Below are 14,734 nucleotides of genomic sequence, written 5' to 3'. Positions count from 1 at the left end.
GTTGGACCCTTATCTAACACCAAATACAAAAAGTAACTTAAAATAGAGCAAAGACCTAAATGTAAGAGCTAAAGTTAGAAAACTTTTAGAAGAAAATGGTAAAAGCTTCACGACAATGAATTTGGCAATGATTTCTTATTTAGAACATCAAAGGCACAGGCAACAAAAGAAAACATAGACAAACTGGACTTCATCAGAATTAAAAACTTTCGTGCATCAAGAACCACTGTCAACAGAGTAAAAGGCAACCCAGAGAATGGAGAAAATATTTGTAAACTACATACATTATAAGGAATTAATATCCAGACTATAAAGAGAACTCCAAAAAGACAAATACCACAATTCAAAACTGGGCAAAGCATATACACGGACATTGCTCCAAAGATGATATACAAATGGCCAATAAGCACTCGAAAAGACGCTCAACATCACTAGTCACTAGGGAAATATAAATCAAAACCATAATGCAATACCACTTCACACCCATTAGAATGCTATTATCAAAACAACAAAAAACAGAAACCAAGAAAACCAGAAAAACAAATGTTGGGCAGGATGTGGAGAAACTGAAACCCTGTGCAATGCTGGTGTTAAGGTAAAATGGTACACGTACTTAAATTCCACTGAAGTGTACACGTAAAAATAGAAAAACTGGCAAGTTCTATATTCTGTATATTTTACCTCCACACACACACAAAACCAATGCAGAAAAAGAAAATTAATCAAAATTAAAGTTTCAGCTAAAGAGGATTAGAAAGCAATAAAACTAATGACAATTTAGATGATTGAGTTATAGCTACAATTGTTTTCAGTAAAAAAAATAATGCTTTATTCAGAATCATTATGAACAGTGGTATGATTAGCAAGTCTTTCTTATAAATGTAATAGTTAATAATTTAAAATTAGTTTTATTTTGTATGTTCTATGCCACGTTCACCAAGTACACTTATTATTAAATAAAATCATTTAAATATAATATCTCATTAATGTTTTGCAAATGAAGAAATTTCTGGCAGAAAAGCTCCTCAAAATTTTCACACTCTGTCCAAGTAGGGAAATGATACAATAACATTACTAATAATATTGTCAACTGAAAAAGAAATTACTTTGTGTAGATGCCAGTATTTTTTCTCAATGGCATTTCAAAGAATAAGAAAGCTAAACACAGTATCATCAAGAATTAAATATGAGCATTCTGCTTACTTTCTGCAAGTGGCCTACATTCAACCTTTGGAGGTATGCTTATATGTTTAACGACTAAAGTAACATAATACTTAACAGTGCCACTTGGGTGTTTTAGCTGTGAAAAAGCAGTGGATCCTAAGAACAGTGGGCACTGAAGTTGCCTGTCTCTACGTCAGGTTACAGCTCAAGCTGTGTATATGCTGCAGACGCTCAAGCTTAATTTAAGAGAATCCACTGTGAAACATTACTTGCTATTTAGACAAATGCTTAAAGTTATTTCCTTTTAAACCTGAGGAAGATGGTGAAATATTCCCGCTGTGTTGTCTCACAATGCATAACAAAGCTTTTCACATATTTTCATATAGTTTAGAATGTTTACATATGTCTGGCATGCCTGTATTCCAGCACTTTGAGAGGAGGAAGCAGGAGAATCACTTAAGCCCAGGAGTTCAAAATCAGCCTAGGTAACAAAAGGAGACCCCCATCTCTACAAAAAAATTAAGAAATTAGCTGCGTATGGTGGTACAAGACTGTGGTCCCAGCTACTCGGGAGTCCGATGTGAGAGGATTGCTTGAGCCCACGAGGTCGAGCGTGCACTGAGTCATGATCATGTCACTGCACTCCAGCCTGAGCAACAAAGCAAGAGCCTGTCTCAAACAAAAAAAGTCCCCATGCACCAGTGTCATGGCTGATAAGATACTACCAGGGCACCCTAATTCTAGCATCAAGGCTGTGTGACAGCTCACCTCGCCTTCTGACTAACCCAGTGCTTCTGTGCTAAGGGCCCTCTTAAATATCTGCCTTCATTATGTGCTTGGCACAAAGGAATGATATAGCTTAGATTTGGAAATGGAATTTTCTTCCCCAATCTTACTGTAGTCTAAGTACCCTTCACAGACCTTCTATTAACCCATAGCTTACTTAACTATAGTTCCTGGGTAAATCAAATCTGTGTTTTGCAAACTACGATGTTGTAAGTTCAATTGCTTCTGAATCTAGCAGAGCTCAGTGAAACTACTTGCTTACAGACATGCTCATTTTTATTAATGTCACACATGGTATTCTCCATTTGAAAGACAGAATTTCTTTCATCCTATTTACCAATCCCTTCAGATCCTTGTGAGCAACCAACAGAACAGCTTTAAAAAATTAAAGGGTTTTTTCTTTCCCTTCACAAATAGGCACATGCTTACTTATACGGCAAGTTTAGAAAATCCACATTGCCAAAGAAGGTAGAAGGACAAAGAGAAAAAGACGAAGAAAGACTTCCTCTTCCAGCCAAGATGGACTTGCCCTCCCACCATGACCAAGAAAACTGAAACTGGATAGAATATTTGAGAAAACTGTTTTCAGGGATTGGAACACAGGCAGAACAGGACTGTGATATTTGAGAACAGGAAAACACAGGAGGCAAATCTCACACACACTTCTGTTTTCTGCCCAATGGCAGTTTCTTGACCACACAGAGAGAGGTAGAGACCTCCAAAAATGAGGCAATGTCACTGTCACTAAGCTGAGTCTTGCAGTACTAACATGTTTGAAGTTTATAGAATAAGGTACTGGAGAAGAGGGAACTACATACAGGTGAGGCCTCAAAAGAGTATGCAAAAGTTCTCCGCAGGTCTGGGGCCAAGGGCTGGGGGGAGTGCTTACAGCAGGCAGGCTCCACAAGGCCTCTGCAGAGTGGCTGGCACTTCTGAGGGCTGACTGGAGATGCCAGAGATCACACAAATTTGGGACATAGCAGAGTGGAGAGAACTCATCAAATATACCTAGAACATGTGGCTGAGGCCCGTGAGGATGAACCTTTCCTAGAGTAAGAGTCACTGTCTAAGTCTACAGGCAAAAACCTAATAAATAAGCACAAACTAACAAAGGCCCAGGCTTGACAGGAGCAAAAGTTTGGTCAAATAATTTCACTAGGCATCAAGACATTTAACAGAAATAAAGGTTAAAATGTTATGAAAATGAAAGACTGAATTTATAAGGAAGACTTAACAATCCTAAATGAGTACACATGACAGCTTCAAAATACTTTAAGCAAAAACTGCTTAAGTAGACAGATCTAGAATTACAGTTGGAGATTTTAACATAACTCTCAATACATTGTAGGATGAGTAAAAAATCAGTAAGAACACAGAAGATGTGCATAGTCACAAGCTCCACCAGTTGATCTAACTGACATCTAAAGAACACTGAATCACCGGGTGACACGGCTCACGTCAGTAATCCCAGCACTTTGGGAGGCTGATGCGGGTGGATCGCCTGAGGTCAGGAGTTTGAGACCAGCTTGGCCAACTTGGTGAAATGCCACCTCTATTAAAAATATAAAAAAATTAGCCAGGCATGGTGGCAGGTGTCTGTAATTCCAGCTCCTCCGGAGGCTGAGGCAGGAGAATCACTTGAACCTGGGAGGCAGAGGCTGCAGTGAGCCAAGATCGTGCCACTGCACTCCAGCCTGCTGGGCAACAGAGCACGACTTCATCTCCAAAAAAAAATAAAAATAAAAATTAAAAAAACCCTGAACCAACATCTGCAGAATACACATTCTTTTCAAGTGTACACGGAAATTCACTAGGAAAGTATGTTCTCCAACTATACTATAAATGAATTAGAAATCAGCAACAATAACATACCTACAATATCTCTATGTAGTAGAAATTAAAAACAATACATTTCTAAATAACTCAAGTGTCCATGAAAAGAAAAATCACAAGGAAAACTTGGAGATATTTTGAATGGAATCAAAATGAAACAAAATGTGTTGACTATAACTAAAATTAACATGGAATGAAGAGATCTAACTCCCTTCTTAAGAAGCAATAAAACAAGAGCGATGTAAACTGAAAATTAGTTAAAGGGAGGAAAAAAAGACTGAAAATAAATGAAATAGAAAATGATAAAAAGAGAAAATAAGTAACACTGAAACAGGCTTGTCCAACCTGAGGGCTGCATGTGGCCCAGGCCAGCTTTGAATGCAGCCCAACACAAATTCATAAACTTTCTTGAAACATGATGAGATTTTTTTCCTTTTTTTTTTTTTGGCTCATCAGCTTATCATTAGTGTATTCTATGTGTGGCCCAAGACAATTCTTCTCCTTCCATTGTGGCCCAGGGAAGCTAAAAGATTGAATACCCCTGTACTAAAAGATCATTAATTATCTAAAATAAGTGATCTTATAAAGAATTGATAAACCTCCAGCTAGACTGACTGATCCAGGAAAAAATAGAAAAAACACAAATTACCAATATGAAGAGACTGCAATACAGATTAGATTCTACAGACATTAAAAGGATATTAAAGGAATATTTTGAACAATTTTATGCCAATAAATCCAACAACTTGGATGAAATGAAATTTTCCTAAAAGACACAAATTATCAAAACTGACAACCGAAAAATCTGAAAATATCTCTTAAAAAATCTTAATTCTCCCACAAAAAATTAAAACCAAATCAAACAAAACCCTCTAGGTTCAGATGACTTCACTGGTAAATCCTGTCAAACATGTAAAGAAGAAATTATACCCATCTTACACAGCTATTTCCAAAAACGGGGAAGGAGACAGCACTTCCCATCTAATTTTCTGACACCCAATATCACCTTGACACCAAAATCAAATAAAGACATTACAAGAAAAGGATACAAAAGTCCAATATCTCCCATCAACACCAATATAAAAATCTTAAAAAAAAAAAAAAAAACACCTAGAAATCAACTCTAGCAATATCCCAAAGGACAACGCACCACAACCAGGTGGGGTTTATCTCAGGGATGTAAAGTTAGTTTAAAAGTTGAAAATGAAACCAATGTAATTCATTGGCAGAATGAAGAAAGTTGTATAATCATCTCAACAGATACAGAAAGACACATTTGACAGCATTAACCATCGTTATGATAAAAACTCCCAAGAAACAAAGTTTAAAAGGAATGTCCTCATTTTGATAAAGGTTTTCTCTGCAGATCCTGCAGACATCATACCATATGGTGGACTACTGAAAGCTTTCTGCCTAAGCTTGGAAACAATGCAATTATGCCCATTCTCATGACTTCTGTTCAACACTATAGAAGTCCTGGACAGTATAATAAACCAATAAAAAGCAAGACAAGACATAAGGATTAAAAAAAAAGAAGTAAAACGATAGTCACAGGAAACATAATTGCAAATTCCTTCGTTTCCTATATAAACAAACCACTAGAAGTAATAAGGGAAACAGACTTATCAGACTAAAAAGTCACTATCCAAAATCAACTGTATATCTATATACTGACAGCAAACAACTGGAAAATCAAATTCAGAACTTCTATTGACAGTAGTGTAAAATTATAAAATAGTTAAGAATAAAGTTTTAAACAGGCATGCAAGACTGCTACATTGAAAATTATGAAATATTGAGGCTCAATATTAAGATGTTGATTCTCCCCCAAATGATCTGGACTCAATACAATTCTCCGAGAAAATCCAACAGGCTTCACGGTAGAAATTAATAAACTAATAGTAAGTACAAAGTTGGAGTACACACACTACCTGATCTCAAGACTTCATGAAATTATAGCAATCAAGAGAAATATACCAAAAGAAAAACAGACAATCGATAAAACAGAGTCCAGAAATAGACCAATACATAGAAAGTTAATTGACTTTTTATGAAGATATGAAACTGGATTAATGGAAAAAGGAAACATCAGTGGTGCTGGCACAAATGGCTATCAAGATGTTTAAAAAAAAAAAAAGTAAATCTTGAAACCAAACTCACACCATGCCAAAAATTAATTTGAGATTAATGACAGATTTAATGTAAAAACTAAAACTGTGATGCCTCTAAAAGGCAATGTAGAATATTTTCCTGACTTTGGGGTAAGCAAAGATCTCTTAGATCAAAGAGATAAGGCAGTAACCATAAAATAAAAAAATAAACTAAGCTTTATAAAAATTAAAAGCTTCTGACCATCCTGGCTAACATGGTGAAACCCTGTCACTACTAAAAACACAAAAAATTAGCTGGGCGTGGTGGCAGGCGCCTGTAGTACCAGCTACTTGGGAGGCTGAGGCAGGAGAATGGTGTGAACCTGGGAGGTGGAGCTTGCAGTGAACCGAGATCGCGCCACTGCCCTCCAGTCTGGGTGACAGAGCGAGACACCATCTCAAAAAAAAAAAAAAAAAAAAAGCTGTCCATCCAAAAACCACCATTAAGAAACTGAAAATGTAAAACTCAGACTGGGAGAAAAGACTGATAACACCATCAACTCTTGGCAAGGATGTAAGTGGAGAACTAATTCATTCTTGGTGGGAGGCTAAAATAGCACAACTACTTTAGAAAATTTTTGGCAATTTCTTATATAAACATTCACCTATCCTTTGACACAGCAATTCCACATCTACATATCCACCCTAGATATTTACCTTAATTTTAGAATTGTTGATTTGCAATTTCAAAAGCAATGATTCTTCCAGAACATTAGCTTTATACCATTCCATATTTTATATATTTTTAAAGCTCCCATAATTTATGAAGTTTCAAAATACAACTTGCCAAGTTTTAAGAGAGAGAAAAAAAAGTATGGAAACAGCTAAATGGAAAACAGGATGGTTAAGTGTGTTTGGGTCAGTTTATTTCTAGTATCATTTACAGGCTACCCTGGTATTGTATTTAAAATTTTCATTCATTTCAGAGTTCACAAAATAATGACTTTTCCTGTGAAGATACTTTGTTTAAGAGGCAACTGACTTCTACAACTAAAATGTATATATATTCAAAGAAAATAACTTGTAAAATATATTTGGTTGAATAACATTTACATTAAGTCTTTAAAATTATGTATCAGAATCTGCAGCTATTAAGCAGTCTAATGGTGCCTAGTAAGTCAGAGAGTTGTAATTCTTCTCTCGCGTGCTCTGTTCTGACAATGAAGTAAAGGTATCAGTAGCATCTACTGTGCTAAAGAATAAATGCAATTTGCAACTGTAGGTAATATTTAAGCACTTTAAGACAAATATGAATACATCATAAATTTCTATCTAGGAAAATATTTTCAATGAGATCTCAAGAAATGTTAACTTTTTTCAGAATAAAACACTGAAAACTGACTCACCAACATATCAAGCTGGGTTTCTTCATCTTCTTCTCTTTTTCTCTTCTTATCTTTGCTCTTTTTCTTCTTACTACAGGACATAATTTATATAGATGAGTTCAGGTATATTGATTTGTGTGATAAATAAATATCATAAGATTGAAACTTGGAAGTCTTTAAGCTGTTTCATTTATAAATTATTGATTTAAGGAGACTTACATTGCTATGCCCTCTTAAATACAGTACTGAGAATTGGCTTCATGCTTTGTACATATTATGTTAAAGTTCAAAGCAGATTGTAGAGTCACACTGCCAGATTTTAAATCCTGATTCTGTCACTTCTTAGCTCTGTAATTTTTGGAAAAGGTACCGAATCTCTCTGTGAGTCAGTTTCCCCACTTAAAAAATTAGGATAATAACTTAACTCTTAAGGCTATTGTGAGGATTAAGAGATAATATGTATCTTCACACATTGCTGGTGGAAATGTAAAATGATGCAGCATCTACAGGAAACAGTTTGTGATTCCTCAAAAAGTTAAAGGGTTACCATATGACCCAGCAATTTTACTCTTAAGTATGTATACCAAAGGGAAATGAAAACATACACCCACAAAAATACTTATGTAAGAACATTCACACTAGCATTATTCACAATAGTCAAAAAGGGGAAACAACCTAAATGTTCATTAACTGATGAATGGATGAACAAAATGTTACATCCATACAATGGAATACTACGCAGCCATAAAAAGGAACAAGCGCTACAACAATGATGAACCTGAAGAATGTTATAAGTGAAAGACGCCAGATACAAAAGACCACATGTTGCATGATTTCTTAGGAAATATTCAGAATAGGCAATTTCACATAGATAGCAGACTAGTGGTTGCCAAGGTCTAGAAGAGGGGGAGGATGGGATGTGACTGCTTTAATGGGTAGGAAGAGATTTCCTTCTGAGATGATGAAAATGCTGATCAACTAGACAGTGGTGAACCTCTTGAATATATACTATAAGCCACTGACTGTACAAAAGGGTGAATTTTATAATTATGAATTACATCGCAATAAAAAATAAAAACCCAAGAGCGATTTGAAAAAAGTTAATGTGCAAAGTGCCTACAACAATTTCTTGGCACATTGAAAGTGCCATATAAGCATTAATTATGATTATTACGATATTCTTAAGACACTCTTGCCTGCATTTTCATCATAAAGTTTTCAGAAGATAACTCACCATTCCTCACCGGAAATTCACAGAGTAAAAATCTAACATTCATTCGGGATATACCTGCATTTGTTCTGGCATCTTCATGAGGCCAGACTCCTTGAAAGGGCTCTCAAGGGCAGTGGCTTCAGCTCACTCCTTGATACTTTCTTTCCATCTCGCCTACCAATATCAAAACCTCTATTTATCACGGAGGCCAGGAGGAAATGCTCAATATTTGTATGTACAGTCAACCTCAGGCAAATCTGCCAGTTAAAAAAGAAGCGGGGATATGAATGCACAGGTACTTTTCTCCTAAAGAGCTAATAAATTACCACTACGACCTCCTCCTCACATTTGGCTCAATTTATTTACTGCATGTATGTTCTCTCATTTAATCTTCACAGTCTTCTAAAGGTATAAAAAATGGTCTGAAAGTATAAATGTGTAAACGGAGGTACAAAGATACTTGATCTCTTAATGAGTAAATGAAAGTTCAGACATATTAAGCAATTTGCCACAAATTACAAAATTAGTAAATGACAGAATGCAGGTTCCATCCCATATCCCTATCAAAGCCCATATACACCTCAACCACTGGGTGATTCATCCTGGTTTCACTCTACATATTAGCTTAGAAAAAATTAATCAATAATTTTTCCAAGAAGAGACAATGGAGAAAAGAATAATCCCTAATAAAGGAAGTTATTATCATGAAGTACAAGATCAGACTAATACAGACCCAACAGGCAGAGGCCTGGAGAGATGCCTCAGGGGACCGAAACTCATGGGTACAGGTCCACGGATCACCCGACCATCTATCCTGTTTCCAGGGTCGTCTGCGCGGGAGGCTGCACCTGTCTGCACAGGCGCCAGGAACTGCGATCTGGCCTCCGTCCAGCCCAGAAAGGGTCAGGGCGAAGCCTGGGAGGCCACGAAGCCGGCTCTCCAGACCACGGCTTCCACCGGATTCGCGGGGATGGAGTGCATCCGAAAAGAACTGAGGAGGCTCCCGCCGGAGCTGCAGGACCCACCTCTTCGCCTTGGTTCCCTTGAGCACAAGCTTGGTAGACTTCACATAAGAGTACTCAGCCATGGCTCCGGGAGACTTCTGCGCAGAGAGGCTGAAGCTGGCCCAGGACGAGAATGTGACCCGGAGCAGCACCAGGGCGGGGAGGAACAGAAGTGGAGGTGAAGTAAACACTCCCTGAAAGCGTACGTCTGTCCAGAACCTCCTTTCGTCTTCACCCAAACGCTGAATGGCTGACATTTCCACTTCCGGATTTCTGGCGTGGAGGGGGGGGGAGGGGAGCTACAGCGGCTGCAGAGGGCTGAAAGGTGTCCGCACGCATCTGCTCCCTGGCGCCCTCTCGAGGAGCCCCTGAGGATTCATGCCTCCCAGAGGTGGGGAAAGCCCGCCCCAGGCGCCGGTGCTGATGGTTTTGGGGCTGCCATGCGCGCTGTGGAACCGCCTCCCGCTAGAGATGCGGGCTGGCTACGGTCCCCGCGGGGGCGGGAAGCGGCTCAGGTTACCCTCGCTGTCTCGCGGCGGCGCTTCTGGAAGCGTGAGCCACTTGTGCGCGGGTCACTCGGGGCTGTGCCTCGCGCGACTGTGTGTGCAGGAAACAAGCAGGAAATACCCTAAAATAGAATGAAGCACCATGTTGAGGGCCGCGGACGTCGCGAGTGCTGTGGGAAAGTGGGCTAAGGTGGAGAGTTATGGTGGCGCGTGTTACAGGCTCAGGGGTCAGGAAGAAGCCTAATCACAGAGGCAGCATCTGAGGAGGGTCTTGAGAGCTGGGCAGGCTTTTGCCCGATAGAGATGGAGGAAGCTAGTCCTGTCTGTTGGCGGAAACAGGGCAGAGGCGTGGAGGGAGCCGTGCAGCGCTGGTGTGAGGAGCCGCGAGCAGGCCAGGCCTGTAAAGCAGTGATGGGATCCAGTATAGAGAAGGCAAGTCGGGGTCCTGTGGTCGCTGAAGAATTTGAATGAAATCAGTAAACAGGTGAGAGGGATCCATCACAAGAGCATGGGATGAAACGAGGAGTACTCCACCGTGATTCCTCTGCAGCGGGGGGTATTATTAATCGCGTATGTGACACCAAAACGGTGGGTATTATTGATAGCGTATGTGACACCAAAACCACCCCACTCAAGCTGTGGCTCTTTCCCTAAAGTAGAAAACAGAGACCAGTTGGGTTCCAAGCATCCACGTAGATCTTATTAAATTCGTGATCTCTGGTGGCACCATGGATTCAGGATTGGCTCATCTCAAACTTGACTCAGAAACAAAACCATCTCAATGTGCAGAGATGAGCGTCCTTACCCGCTATCATATTTTCTGGTGTTTTCAGAGTGCTGTGCTTCCTAATCCCCATTCCACGGCAATCCACATGCCATGATGCCCAGAGGCATTAACAAAGGAAACACACAGGCGCTCCTCACGTTGGCTTTCCATGGTTTTGATGAAAATCTCAGTTTCCTCATCTCATACAATGTGGTTAGTAATAGTATCATTTAGGGTTGAAGAATTAAATGGTAGGAATTATATAGGGTGCTTATTATAACCTATATGGAAAATGCCTAGGATATGTTAGCTATGCTCATCACCAACATCGTTATATGATGGTAATAATCAGATAGTCAGGAAGGCCGACACCAAGAAAATGGACTCATGCTCTGAGGGAATGAATGTGGAGAGATCAGAAGGTCAAGAACAAAGCCTTAAAACATGTCTGCAGTAAAGGGATAGAGAAAAGAAAGGCTATAAAAGAAGGAATGAACAGAGTTAGAGTAAAATTATAAAATCAAAGCTAAGGAGAATTTCTAGAAAGGGTAATATTTAATATCATAGAAGTTTAGGAGCACAAGATGGAAAAAAGGCCTCTGGGTAACTGACATTGAAGCAGTCTTTAGGGAAGCTCCATTTCCGATAGAGAAGTAGACAGAAAGTCAGCTTGAAGCAGGGACTAGGTGAAGAAGCTGTTGGCTGGTCGCATGGGAAAATAAATAAGGGATGGCATATGTCATATTTCTGGATTTTTTTCTTTCTTGCCCAGCCTCTATATATGCGTAGAGTTTGGCGAAAAATTACAAAAAATAAAAATGAAACCAATTTCGTTTGTAGACTCAAATACAATGCTTTGTGTTAGAATCAAGACAAATTCATGCTTCTCCCTTCTATTGTCACCATCAGTTTTGAAATTAAACATCAGCTTTTCTTCATTAAAATCATTTTCAACTCCTTCCAGGTGTAGGTGGTTTGGGGGCGTTACATAAGCAGTCAGGTCTTGATGAGTAGAGGAGGAGGGAACAAACACTTTCAGCAAAGGCAGAATTCTGAAATTCTGCTCATATTTTTCTCCAGTAACTTTCCTATGTTTGTGAGGTTATTCAGTCATAAAGATCCTAGTGAAATTTTTTTCAAGTTTTACTAATCGTAATCACTGTGGACGTTTGTTTAAAATGTGTTTTCCCAGGCCTCTCACCTGCTGATTCTGATTCAGGAGATCATGGATGGGACTCAGAATACATGTGTTTGACAAGTACCACAAGTGGTTATTAGGGTCAGGCATACTTGGGAATCTAACCAGGAATTTATGTTTTTATGACTGGCAGCTAGAAAAGATTCCTAGAGTCTTTGCTTTTTGAAAATAAAATATTTATTTTTTTAAGTGAAAATTGTATGACTAGATACAACATTTATATATGTGGGACATGTACTATGCTGTGTGCTTTTGTCATATTTACAGTTAAAGATGTGTAAGAACACTCTGAGAAAAATTATGTATTAAATGCAAAGAGGGGTAAGTCAGGGTGGGGGAGAAATGGGAAGGATGTGCTTATTGTTGCTAAAAGGTAGAAAAGCCAGAATGATAGCCATCTAAGGTTGCAAATAACAAATTGTAAGTTGAGGGAACTTCACAATCATGTCTGAAACCTTTGATATACTGAGTTGTAAACAGTGGCTTTGGACAAGATTTGAGGGAGAAACCAACTATGCTTTAAAGTGTTCATTTAAAAGACTTTAATTAAAGGAAAGTCTTTGTATTTACTTGAGCTAATTTAACTTCAGGACTTTAACAAATTGCTAGCCCTTAACCTCTTAAAAATTGTCTTTCGTTTCTTTTTTTTTAATTTATTATTATTATTATTATACTTTAGGTTTTATGTTACATGTGAGCAATGTGCAGGTAAGTTACATATGTATACATGTGCCATGCTGGTGCACTGCACCCATTAACTCGTCACCTAGCATTAGGTATATATCTCCCAATGCTATCCCTCCCCCGTCCCCCCACCCCACAACAGTCCCCGATGTGTGATGTTCCCCTTCCTGTGTCCAAGTGTTCTCATTGTTCAATTCCCACCTATGAGTGAGAATATACGGTGTTTGGTTTTTTGTTCTTGCGATAGTTTACTGAGAATGATGATTTCCAGTTTCATCCATGTCCCTACAAAGGACATGAACTCATCATTTTTTATGGCTGCATAGTATTCCATGGTGTATATGTGCCACATTTTCTTAATCCAGTCTATCATTCTTGGACATTTGGGTTGGTTCCAAGTCTTTGCTATCGTGAATAATGCTGCAATAAACATACGTGTGCATGTGTCTTTATAGCAGCATGATTTATAGTCCTTTGGGTATATACCCAGTAATGGGATGGCTGGGTCGAATGGAATTTCTAGTTCTAGATCCCTGAGGAATCTCCACACTGACTTCCACAAGGGTTGAACTAGTTTCCAGTCCCACCAACAGTGTAAAAGTGTTCCTATTTCTCCACATCCTCTCCAGCACCTGTTGTTTCCTGACTTTTGAGTGATTGCCATTCTAACTGGTGTGAGATGGTATCTCATTGTGGTTTTGATTTGCATTTCTCTGATGGCCAGCGATGGTGAGCATTTTTTCATGTGTTTTTTGGCTGCATAAATGTCTTCTTTTGAGAAGTGTCTGTTCATGTCCTTCACCCACTTTTTGATGGAGTTGTTTGTTTTTTTCTTGTAAATTTGTTGGAGTTCATTGTAGATTCTGGATATTAGCCCTTTGTCAGATGAGTAGGTTGTGAAAATTTTCTCCCATTTTGTAGGTTGCCTGTTCACTCTGATGGTAGTTTCCTTTACTGTGCAGAAGCTCTTTAGTTTAATTAGATCCCATTTGTCAATTTTGGCTTTTGTTGCCATTGCTTTTGGTGTTTTAGACATGAAGTCCTTGCCCATGCCTATGTCCTGAATGGTAATGTCTTTCATTTCAAATGAAAGTTTAAGGTGGCCTTTATGTTCGATTGGTATACTTGTGCAAAGACTTAACAGCAAGGTACTGTACATTTCTAAATATTTACTTCTTAATTTTGCTGGAAGACATATACTACTCAATTGATTATTTTTAAGTTAAAGTAAAAATTTATTTTGGCAAGCGACACTGTATTTTCCCAGTTTTCTGGTGGCAATGATTAGGCTTAACATCAGTAATCATGAGAGAAATGCAAATCAAAACCAAAACGATATACTATCCTACCCCAGTCAGAATAGCAACTATTAAAAAATCGAAAAACAACAGATCTTGGGAGGCTGTGGAGAAAAGGGAACATTTACACATAATTGGTGCGAATGTAAATTAGTTCAGCCACTGTTGAAAGCAGTTTGGAAATTTCTCAAAGAATTTAAAATAGAATTACCGTTCAAGCCAACAATTCCATTACTGGTATATGACCCAAAGAAAGTCAGTTATTCTACCAAAAAGACACATGCACTTGCATGTTCATCGCAGCACTATTCACAATAGCAAAGACATGGAGTCAGACCAGGTGCCCATCAACAGTGGATTGGATCAATAAAATGTGGTGCATCCACACAGTATTATTAGGCCATTCTTGCATTGCTATGAAGAAATACCTGAGACTGGGTAATTTATAAGGAAAAGAGATTTTATTGGCTCATAGCTCTGCAGGCTGTGCAGGAAGCATGGTGACGGCATCTGCTTGACGCCTGTGGAGTCTCCAGGGAACTTTTGCTCATGATGGAAGGCGAAGAGGGACTAGGCTCATCACATGGCCAGAGCAGGAGCAAGAGAGAATGGGAGTGGGGGTTAGTACCACACACCCTTACACAACCAGATCTTGAAAGAATTCGCTACCACAAGGACGATATCAGGCCATGAGAGATCCACCCCCATGACCCAAACACCTCCTACCAGGCCCCACCTCCAACACTGAGGATTACATTTCTCCATGAGATTTATAGGGGCCACCTTCCAAACACCGGGACTACTAGA

At 38.9% G+C, this 14,734-nt stretch overlaps 1 protein-coding gene across 5 annotated transcripts in view; it reads right to left on the bottom strand.

The window, feature by feature from the left end:
• LOC129057906 (protein FRG1-like) overlaps positions 1–9,862 on the bottom strand; it is a 44,138-nt gene extending 34,276 nt beyond the window's left edge. Inside the window, exons 1-2 of one of the 5 annotated variants that reach the window (XR_010136905.1) lie at positions 9,205–9,612; positions 7,280–7,349 (exon numbers count right to left, since the gene is read on the bottom strand). Coding sequence is in view for 3 of the 5 variants with exons in the window: in XM_063715352.1 (XP_063571422.1) it covers positions 7,280–7,349; positions 9,497–9,732 (306 nt within the window). In the remaining 2 variants the exon portion in view is untranslated. Of the gene's footprint in view, positions 1–7,279; positions 7,350–9,204 lie in introns of all 5 variants that reach the window. The other 4 variants (XR_010136906.1, XM_063715352.1, XM_063715351.1 and 1 more) reach the window with 4 other exon arrangements.
• Between the last annotated feature and the right edge of the window lie 4,872 nt (positions 9,863–14,734).

The sequence above is a fragment of the Pongo abelii genome, chromosome 15, assembly GCF_028885655.2.
Source record: "Pongo abelii isolate AG06213 chromosome 15, NHGRI_mPonAbe1-v2.0_pri, whole genome shotgun sequence".
Lineage (NCBI taxonomy): Eukaryota > Metazoa > Chordata > Mammalia > Primates > Hominidae > Pongo > Pongo abelii.
The sequence above is the reverse complement of the archived record's forward strand: the minus strand, read 5'-3'. Positions and strand labels throughout refer to the sequence as shown.